At 34.2% G+C, this 11,621-nt stretch overlaps 1 protein-coding gene across 1 annotated transcript in view; it reads left to right on the plus strand.

The window, feature by feature from the left end:
• Positions 1-290: 290 nt before the first annotated feature.
• Positions 291-11,621, plus strand: part of LOC108740469 (serine proteinase stubble) — a gene marked incomplete at its 3' end in the record, with an annotated part of 52,718 nt that continues 41,387 nt past the window's right edge. Inside the window, exons 1-2 of the mRNA XM_018474796.2 lie at positions 291-697; positions 4,625-4,810. Coding sequence (XP_018330298.2) covers positions 454-697; positions 4,625-4,810 — 430 coding nt within the window. The remainder of the gene's footprint in view (positions 698-4,624; positions 4,811-11,621) is intronic.

The following is an 11,621-nucleotide window of genomic DNA, read 5'->3' on the forward strand; positions in this document are numbered from 1 at the left end:
AACAGCAAACTGAATCCGTAGGTACCGTAAAAATTGCGGATCCCATCACGAGACCAATTAACCTCCATCCCGAATTACGTCTCACCTTCAAATTAACGGAGGTGAACGCTTTTTTTTCTCTTTTGGTAGCTTCATGTCATGTTCATCCGGTCGCTTTCACTTACGACTTTTTCTTGCGTTGATGCACCGTAATAACTTCCACCAGGTGCTATCGCTATCGTATTTAGCAAACGCCTTCCTCGTCTTACCATTTACCGAGTGCAGTTTGGCCTCGCAAGCGACAACCGAGTCTACATCCATACTTGCGTCGACCGAAGAAAGTTCCTCCCGGTTCACGTTCTACATGTGCTTTATTTTGTTATTGTTGTTGTTGTTGTTGTTTCTGCTGATAGTATACGACGAGGAGGGTCGCGGTCACTTTCTCAGTAGGACAGACGGTGAGGTGCGGACAGCATGTGCCTCCCGCGAATATCTACTGCTATCAGAACGGGACGGGGAGGATGTACTGTTGGTAACGGTGTTGGCGTGATACTACTTGCAGTGTTCGTGGTTGGGGAGGTGGTGTTTCGGGGTTGCGGGGTACACGGGATTCCGAGCCAGAAGCAGACGCAGGAACTGATGCTGTTGGACGCACTTGGACGAAAGGCTAACGCGGACCCGCCGTCACAAGACAGTTTTATTGATCTTTTGGGAAGAAGTAAGTCGGAAAATTTGAGAAAATTTATAATATCTATGCGGATAAGATGGAAAAGGAAAATTTGTCTAAATATTAAACCGATATTTACAATTTATCCCACTAGCCCATTGCTTCGTAAGCGAAAATAATAAAAATTACGATTTGGACCCGAATTTGTAAAAAATAAAATCCCAGCAGAAATAAATTGTTATAATTAAGAAACTTGAGAGAAATTTAAAAAAAAATGTTAAAATTGAGATTATGAGAAGTTACCTAATAAATTATACTATTTCTACGGCAAATTCACCCATTTACAATCGAAAATTGTAATTTTTGCGTTGTCATTACAACACTACCGTAGATGCATTTCAAAAAGGCAACGAAGAGTTTAAATGTTGAACATCTCGACTAAAGTTTCTATAAAAGATAATATAATATTAATCACAAGGGCATACGCAGGAGTTTCCTTTGGCGGTGGGGGGCTAATTTTTATGTTTCTTTTTGTATATAAACTGGACCTAAACTTATTCTTCATAAAATGTGTGTACAAATTGTGTATAAAATTGCTAGGATAGATCAGTGTGTCTGTTTTCAATTAGAATTAACCATTTTTTTTCTTTATTTCCGATTGTCTAAAGTAGTACGCTCGCTTGGTTCATACCTTTACCATAAACCACATTTCTTACAAAATTACCATTCCTAGCTGTCACTACCCTCTACATATTTCTAAAAATAAATTTTACGACTTATTATGGTAACTTTCTCATCTTTAAATAGATCCCTTACTACAACTTGTTTCTATTACGGTGTTATCACTTCTTGTTTAGGATATTCTTTTAATTTGGGGTCGGGGGGGAAACCAATAACCCCCTCTAGGTACGCGCCTGATTGATCATATCTATGTAGTGTGTCCTATTATAAAATTTTCCTCTCACCTGTTGCCTTTTAAACGAAACCTCCTATTTTCTATTTTTGAACATAGTAAAATAAATTAAACTGTTACAGACAATCTTGTCTTAATGTAAAGGGAAGAAGTATTGTTTGAAAAATTTTTTGGATACACATTGGTCAGAATAAACATAGTACGTAGTTTTGAGTTAACCCGTATATTATCTTATCAGATCTTAATCATTAGTTAACAAGCGGTTTTGTGAGCGTGGATTTTGTTATTTAAAATATGTTTTTAATAAGACTAAACGATTTCAACTAAGCTTCTTTGACTCTTGAAGCTCCAATTACATTTTAAAATCCATAGTCTTCGAATTACCAATTACTTCGAATATAATAGATTCAACAGTAATAAGAAGTTTTTAAGGTGTAATTTATTTATTTATCCACAATTTGTATGTTATGTGAAAATGCTTGTTGTAGTATTAAATATTTCGCCATTCCTCATAGTTTAAAGCTTTGCGGTTTTTTAAAAGTTTATGATGTAACAAGGTTAGATATGGTATAAATGGTTATCGATGAAGGTTGTACCTATTTGAGACAGTATCGCGGTTAAAATTCAAAGGCAATGCACTTTTTGAAAAGAAATGTACGTGAACAAATTCAAGAATTTTTTGAAATACCTTCGGAAACAATACACAACCGTTTGACAAAAAATAAATGAAAAGAAAATCGGTAACACACAGTTTTGGAGGTAAGGTGAATGCATAAAATGGTGAACTTGTGGAATATGCTTTTTAACTATGCTTATCTTGAAATATCACGGTTTCTTCGAAAACTGTCCAAAACTAACTGAAGTTCATACATTCTTTTGAACAAAGCGAAACATCCCTCAAAAGCCTTAAACTGTAGTTATATATAAGACTTATATTATCATATCACTTCATTGTTTATATGAAAATATGACTTATTTAATTTTGCAAATTGACCCCTGCTTTGAAACATTTAATCTACGGCCCTGATAGGGATACTGAAGAAAGAGGGCTGTAATTGTTATACCTAAAACTGCCTACTTTTGCCACCGCGCATCCACGTCATTTTAAAATTTAAAACCTGTGCGACTCTTTTACTCCAAAATTTGCGTTTTTTGCAAATGCAAAAAAACAAATAACACCTTTTTTGTTTAGTGCTTGAAGTTTTGTATATGAAGGTAGCATTACATAACATATATTCGATATAAGGTCCTTTTCCTGTGCTAATTACGTAAGCATTTAAAATAAAAATAACTAGTCCAACATTTAGCTTTGCAGTCTATTGTCTGTAGTTTTTATAGTAACAGTTACAGGAATTATGCTGTTCCATATTGGATTTTTAAACAATTCTTAATTCCTGTAAAAAAATGATTCCGCAGGTTCAGTGAGGGCATTCAGAGTTCAGGCCCTTTGCTTAAAATTATAGATGTAGATTTTAAAACCTGCTTTTGAGTTCTATGATATTCAGAACGGGGACATCCCTTTGGGAGCCCGGGCTAGAGGCCCTTTTGTCTTGCTTATTGCTTACCTCCCCTAACGCCGGCCCTGGTACTTGACCATATATTTAATATAATGCCTATTCTTTTGGAATATTCTAAAGTACTATAAGTACTAAATGAAAACTGTTTTTTAGTAATAATAAACAAGTGATCAAAAATTAACCAGGCAGTTACAGAAATTATCACAGGGATAAGGGATACTCAACTTTTTTTCACCACAAACGTCTCACTTAATCAGACAATATGCGAATTTTGATAGTTGTAGTGAACTTGTAGGTATTTTAGTGGCTTCTGAGTGCAACTGTAATTTGTCTACTTAATTTTAAGAATCATTTTATTTATTTTAATTCAGATATAATACATTCGCACTTCAGATTTAGGGAAATGTGTGCCGCAAACTCAAAAAAATTTAAAAGAAATAAAAACAACTAGAGGCTTCCGACGCCATGTTATAAGGGTTTCATTCAATGAATTTGCTGAAAACATCCCTGTACTTTTAGTCATGTACATAGTACCAATATGAACATTTCCGATGTTTTTGATTTTCATCATATAGATTCCCGCCGACACCTATAATTTGACATGTACCTGCGACCTACGCAAACATTACTTCTGAATTGTTATTAGATAAAAAAGGGACAATTCTGCGTCCTGGGCCTTTCTGGATGACAAAATGGAACGTATGGTCACATTATATTTATTCTACTTCTTCTGAACAAAAAAACTAAATCACATTATTTTATGATATTGTGTAATTTATTTCCACCCTTTAATACATTCTAAAAGAAAAGGTTAGGAGCGTTCGAAATGTGGTGTTATAGTCGGATGATGAGGATATTGTGGGTAGAAAAGGTTAGAAATGAAGAGGTATTGGAAAGAATACGAGAACAGAGGACTTTATGGAAGTCAATAAGAAATAGGCGAGATAGGTTGGTAGGACATCTTTTCAGGTATGAAGGTCTAGTCAGAGACATATTAGAGGCAGAAACAGGAGTTAGGAGGGGTAGAGGTAGACCTAGATTAGATTACTGTTCGCAAATAGTTAAGGATGTAGGTTGTTCTAGTTTTAGGGAAATGCGAAGTTTAGCTCAGGATAGGAAAGAGTGGAGGTACGTGTCCAACCAGTCTTAGGACTGATGATCTTATGATGATGATGATGAATACATTCTAAACAAAACACATCAAGTGTTACTTAATAATAATCTATGTCTCTTCTCGTTTTTAGAAGACCAATCAATACGGCAAATAGACATAGATAATCTTAAAAGTATAGTGTTTTATGTCGACTTATCGAATGTTTCAGTATTCTATAAAGTTATTGCCAATATATCGTCAACTCCTGATATTTACTGTAAATTCTGTATTGCATGTATATGTTTGCAATGGCGTTATCATAATAAAATTAATAAACGCTTGAAGTCAACACTCGATTATTAAAACCGTTTAAGTTTAAAAATAAAGAAATTAAAGATTACTAGCATCTGAATTTTGATATCTATAAATATTTCAAATTAAATTTTCTTTTTCAGTGATCCCACAGTCGTGTAGGTATAAAGGAGTCAAATATGAATGCGGTTTGAGCATAAGTTGCGTCCTAGGAGGAGGAAAACCATTGGATTTGTGCTCGGGAGGGATGATTTGGGCTTGTTGTATTGACAGAGAACCACGGCCAACTACCACGCCAGCGCCTGATGTAGGTTTACTTAACAACGTCAGTAAGTAAAGAAAACGAACGTAAGAGCCGTTTTATTCTAATTTTATCATTTATCTATTTTTTTATTTCGCTACCACCACTTAAGTAACTTTAATGTAAGGATTGATGATGTTTTTATTCTTGATATAAAGAAAATATCTATCAGAGCTGCCGCAAGATATTTAGAAGGTAATACTGTATTGTAGGCATCTTCCAAATATCTTGATTTGTTTATCTTGATATTGCCTCGTGTCTTATTCTGAGATTCTTATTCACGATATTGAGTTTGAAGTCAAGACAGACAAAATTGATATATTCTTAACTCTTGTGGCAACCCTAGTATTTTACATGTTGCAATCCAATTTCTCTCAACAGGTCGACTACTTTCTTTGTTTATATGAAATATACTTTATAAAAATTATAGTAATCTTTTGGCAAGGTATCATTTTATAATAACTATGGTAAACTAAGGTATAAAAAAATAACCAATACATCATACGGCTAGACCATAAAGGACGGAACAAACTGTTTAATAATTCGATCATGGATCAAATATTTACCTATATATTATACATATAATTCGCATTATTAGTGTTTGGAATTATGACTAAATTTTAATTATCAAAATATTTAATTATCTCTTTAAAACAATTAATGAACATGATGTTTTTAAGCTCAATCCAATAAAAAATTTTGGATTGTTTATGTCCATTAGTTCATAATCAAAACAAGAGGATCTCGATTAGATTTTGTCAGCTGTTCTATTTGACTGTTCATATTTCACATGTAACGCGACACCGTGTTGTGGATGACACGGTGCTACTTTTATTATGTTAGATTAGTGAAAGAAATCTAGAACAACTTTCATTGAATTCTTTGTGGCACGGCAGCCTACATTCTGTTGAAAGTGACAAATTATAAAACCGTTCGCACATATTATAAGAATTTAATTTTCCGACTACGATGTACGTAAATAAAAAGGTAAACAGTCAATCAATTTTTAAAACTGATTAACAAAAAAAGCACATTTACCGCTTCTAAAAATAAAATATAAATCGTTTTTACTGCTTTCGGAAATTGTAAATTTCGTCTCGAATTAACATTTCACTGTAAATTCCCACTGGACAGTTTTTGTTATTACCATACGTAAATTTTGTCGGATAAATGTGATAAATCTAATGCGGAGGATTAACGCTGCAAACGCTATAGCTTAAAGTCTCTATTAGAAAAAAAATGGGCGGTAATTGTCCAGAATTGGGGCTCCAGACTAAAACAAACCAAACCAAACAATGACGTCACCAATGCAGGTAATTATCCAGAATTGGGGTAATTTTGAAAAATTATTCAAAAAATCGGAAGTCGATGCAAATTTTTTTGGAGCGATTTTGGTCTGAAACCCCAATTCTCGACGATTACCGCAAATTGTAATTTTTGCGTTGTCATAAATACGTAGTTTTTTCCGTGTTCATGTTTCCAACCTACCCATCTGTATATTATACCCCGTTCCCTCCGCCCGTGATCCCCATATTTTACCGAAACAGGAGAGTGAGAGAAACGTCGTTTATTACACACATTTCGTGAGGTCATCTACCCTTTGTGCTGTTGGAAAATAAATCGGATCGAGATATAAAAAGTTTCGTTTTATTGACTTTGTCCTTATAGCTCGAATATTATACGTATCCTTTATACATACGTGCGTTCGGACGTACGTACAACCTACACATGTATGTATCGGCAAGTGCTGGTCTCTCTTCACGCTTTTAATCATGCACGAACAATGTTGCATATTTGTAAACTTTGCTCAGTTCGTGTGCAAGAAGTTGTCCATAGTCACATGCAAATGCGGCCTGTTAAGTGTCTTAGATCGTGTCTTCGATTACTAATTGCTTTTGCAACTACGGTAACTTGNTTCAGTAGAGAGATAAATTGTGATTATTTAAATTGCTAATGTGGTGCTACAGGCGGTGAAAATGATATATTAGAGAGTATTTTTAAATTAGCTTTCTAAAATTTTGTTTACCACTATAACGATAAAATTGATAACTGAAGATTACTTATACTTCTCCAGATGAATAGTACCTACAAATTAACACCAAAACCATTATGATAGTTTAAACTTTTTTTCGAAAAAACTTTATCTGATATTAACCATAGATTCCATCTCATACGGAAGCTCTAACATAAATTCTACATGAATTTAATAACAACCTATTAGCAGAGCCTATTTCTTTATTAAATTTCAATTTATTAGTGATAAAGCAATGTAGATAAGTAAGAAAATTAAGACTTATCGAGATAAATACAGGGTACATCAAGGAATAACAAATATTTTGGGAGATGGTGTTACTGACCACTGTGAGTAAAAAGTCCAGATAAACTTGTACTAGGACACGATTTGCTTCAAAGATCCAGAGCTTTAAATGTTATACACACTACCAATTAGTTGACTATGAGTATACACAAATACCTGCAATGGGAGCCGCGCTACGAGGGTGTGCTTCTTAAAAAAGAGGAATATGCTTGGAAGTAATGAAAAACTAATGACATTCTGAAAGTACAATGTATGTATGTACATAGTTTCTGAGAAAGTAACAATCATGCGTAATGCACTTTGAGATGTCTAATTAGGGGTGGCCAACCCGAATGATCTGGCAGGCGACTTTTGAAATAAATTGCGAGGACTGTATGTAAAATTATACATATACTTCCATACTAGATTTAGACTCCCTATGGATATCTTTACTCGTAGCTGTAAACTCAATAATTAAACAGATAATATTTCAATATATATACAAGAACATCGTTTTAAAATCAAAGTTAATTTTCTTTCATAATTTATTTTTTTTGATACATTGGTTTTCCATGCCTTGCCCATTATAATCATCATTAACAGTGTCGTCAGTCTTAAGACTGGTTGGGCACCTTCTCTCTTTCTTATCCTGAGCTAATCTTCTCATTTCCCTAAAACTAGAACATCTCCCACATCCTTAACTATTGGTGAACAGCAGTCAAATCTAGACCTTATTCTACTCCTCTTAACTCCTGCTTCTCCTTCTAATGTGTCTATAACTAGCTCCTCATGTCTAAAAAGTGTCTTACCAACCTATCTCACCTATTTCTTATTGACCTTCATAACGACTTTGGTTCTCCTACTCTCTCTATTATCTCCTCATTTCTAACCCTCTCTATGCACGGTACCTTATCATTCCCGGCATTTCAAACTCTTCTAACCTTTTCTTTTCCATCTCACTCACTCACCTTTTGCACCCATACAGCGCCGCCCTCCAAACATACACCATTAATAGGGTTGCCATCTCTAAAATTTGGAAACCAGGACAAGACGTGTGAAAACCCCAGATTTTAAAGTCCAGAACCCGGACATGTCAACAGGTTTTTTTTAAACATAGTCAGTGTAACAAAAAACAGTTGAAAATGTCATAAATCACCCTTTTATTTATTTTCGGACCTTAAAATTAAATTTAGTCATTCTTTATCATCATTTTCAAGGTACCTAACAAAACAGAAACTTATTACAGTTTGTTACAAATTGTTTTAATAATCAGTTAGATTTTTTTGACGTGTGTCGCGGGCGGCCTAAGACTTTAAATTTTTAAACCAGGACTACAAATGAAGCCCCCCCCCCGGACGTTCCCCGGATGGCCTCTAAACTAGGACAAATCGGGGGAAACCCGGACGGATGGCAACCCTAACCATTAACAATCTTTTTCGAATTTCTAAATTAACCGTTTGTGAGCATAAAAATTACTTCTATTTCTTAAAGGCGATTTTACCCTTTGTGTCCTTCTGTTTTATAACTTTACTACTTTCATCGCGACTTATATGACTTTCTAAATACCAAAAATCAGCGACCATTTTAAGATAAATATATTTTGTAAAACTACGATGAATCTCGTGTACCAGACAAATCTGACCGCATGCGATCTGTGGGCCGCTAGTTTGCCACCCATACTTTAGCATCTAGATAGTAGTTCGTAACTTTTAAACCATACAACTTTAGAAGAAAAGTTTCCGGACACATGTTTATCTGAACTTTTTACCCAGAATGATTTGTATCTACCTACCATCATCCCCCAACATAATAAGAATGAGAATAGTTTTATTATTTTATATTTACGTCACTCTATCATAAAACTGTATCACAATATACTTATTCTGACTCAAAAACTTTACAGTGTAGTTTATTTACTTTTATTAATTGGACTTTTGTAATAATGATTTCATTATTGATTTTGTTTGACCTTGTTAAACCAATTCTGATGTCATTGGTTTCGGTTTTGTGCTTTTGGTTAGTCCAAAACTAATACTAAATTTACTTATCACCAGTACGAATTATTGATTTTACTTATTCAATGTTAATAGACAGGAAAGTAATCTCTATGCTGCAACTTTGAATGCAATACCTGTCTGCATCGGACATAGCGCTAGCTAAACGTTTTCATTAATACCAAGAAGCGTTTTCACTTTTTCTGAAACTATTTGTTTCATTCGTGTGCATTGTTCTTTTAAATAAGATTTTTTATCTAGTTAATGTGTCGTTCCAGAACGATTTAACAGTAACATTTTAACAAAAAAAAAAATAAAGAATGAAACAATGTGAAACTTACCGCCTGTACTGCCATTTGCTTCCGGGAAGGTAGTGGCTCTGGAAACAAAGAAAAAAAAAATGTGAAAGTTACACTTGAAAACTTCAAATGATCCTAATCCCTATGCAAATCAGGCCTTCACGTTCCCTTGACTAGTATTATGCATATTTTTTATTATGTAAACTTGAACACTTTCAAGGCCTTTAATTGCCGTGCGAAAAAATGGTTCTGTATATATTAGGTAAACCTTATAAATTGTAATAGAGATAGCACAAGTTTGAAATAAATTGTCGCATTACAGAAATATGGGATGTTTTTTAATTAATGGGGATATATTACGCAGGTCTGCGAAATTTTTTTTTGAAAAGTTTTTTTCTTAAATTGTTAATATTTGTCGTAATTGTCTTAAAAGTAATAGAAAACGATATTCATATGGTGCATACCACGTCACATTAACCCATAAATACTCAGGGAACACATTTCCATTTGAACCCTTGCCACGTAATGAGTGCGACGAAAAAATATTCGATGACTAGTGTTTCTATGTTTTTAACGATGCTCTTTTCGATGGTCTTGGTTAAAAATACCTCCGAGAATATTAAAGCATGGAATAAGCAAAAAAAACGTGATTTTTGAATTGACTTTTTTTTTAAAAAGTAATTTTTTGTGTCCTTACGATGACTAGTGTTTCTATGTTTTTAACGATGCTCTTTTCGATGGTCTTGGTTAAAAATACCTCCGAGAATATTAAAGCATGGAATAAGCAAAAAAAACGTGATTTTTGAATTGACTTTTTTTTTAAAAAGTAATTTTTTGTGTCCTTACGATTTTTTTATATGCTTAAAACCTATATAGATCATGACCTCGATATATAAACATGAAATAATCACCATTGGTCAAGTCGAAATACCTTTACAAACTGTAACTGTTAATATAAATCTACATTTACCCTGAAAGTTTGGTTAAAAAGGGGGGATCGCGGTCTTGTACGTATCGATTTTCAAAATACAAGTAGTACAACACAATGGGTAATCGATGGAGCCCAGCAGTCCATGTCTTCGCCCAGCCACAATTATTTATGGCATCTTACCCTTTCCTTATAATTCAACAAAAAAAGACGCTTTGTTTTATTCTTATTTCACTACTCATTTAATCTCCTAGGTAGTCGTTATACGTTTTTAGATTTTTACTGCCACAAAATAGTAAATTCGATGTCATCCAATTTGCTACACAATACGCATTAACAATTAATTCAAATTGTAAATTTTTGTAACCCAGCGCATTCGCCATATTTTTGAAATAACAGACGCTATGTCCCTAAGTTATATACAAGAACATCGTTTTAAAATCAAAGTTAATTTTCTTTCATAATTTATTTTTTTTGATACATTGGTTTTCCATGCCTTGCCCATTATAATCATCATTAACAGTGTCGTCAGTCTTAAGACTGGTTGGGCACCTTCTCTCTTTCTTATCCTGAGCTAATCTTCTCATTTCCCTAAAACTAGAACATCTCCCACATCCTTAACTATTGGTGAACAGCAGTCAAATCTAGACCTTATTCTACTCCTCTTAACTCCTGCTTCTCCTTCTAATGTGTCTATAACTAGCTCCTCATGTCTAAAAAGTGTCTTACCAACCTATCTCACCTATTTCTTATTGACCTTCATAACGACTTTGGTTCTCCTACTCTCTCTATTATCTCCTCATTTCTAACCCTCTCTATGCACGGTACCTTATCATTCCCGGCATTTCAAACTCTTCTAACCTTTTCTTTTCCATCTCACTCACTCACCTTTTGCACCCATACAGCGCCGCCCTCCAAACATACACCATTAATAGGGTTGCCATCTCTAAAATTTGGAAACCAGGACAAGACGTGTGAAAACCCCAGATTTTAAAGTCCAGAACCCGGACATGTCAACAGGTTTTTTTTAAACATAGTCAGTGTAACAAAAAACAGTTGAAAATGTCATAAATCACCCTTTTATTTATTTTCAGACCTTAAAATTAAATTTAGTCATTCTTTATCATCATTTTCAATGTACCTAACAAAACAGAATCTTATTACAGTTTGTTACAAATTGTTTTAATAATCAGTTAGATTTCTTTTACGTGTGTGGCGGGCGGCCCAAGACTTTAAATTTTTAAACCAGGACTACAAATGAAGCCCCCCCGGACGCTCCCCGGATGCCCTTTAAACTAGGACAAATCCGGGGAAACCCGGAC

Source organism: Agrilus planipennis, unplaced genomic scaffold (assembly GCF_000699045.2).
Source record: "Agrilus planipennis isolate EAB-ADULT unplaced genomic scaffold, Apla_2.0 scaffold57, whole genome shotgun sequence".
Taxonomy (NCBI): domain Eukaryota; kingdom Metazoa; phylum Arthropoda; class Insecta; order Coleoptera; family Buprestidae; genus Agrilus; species Agrilus planipennis.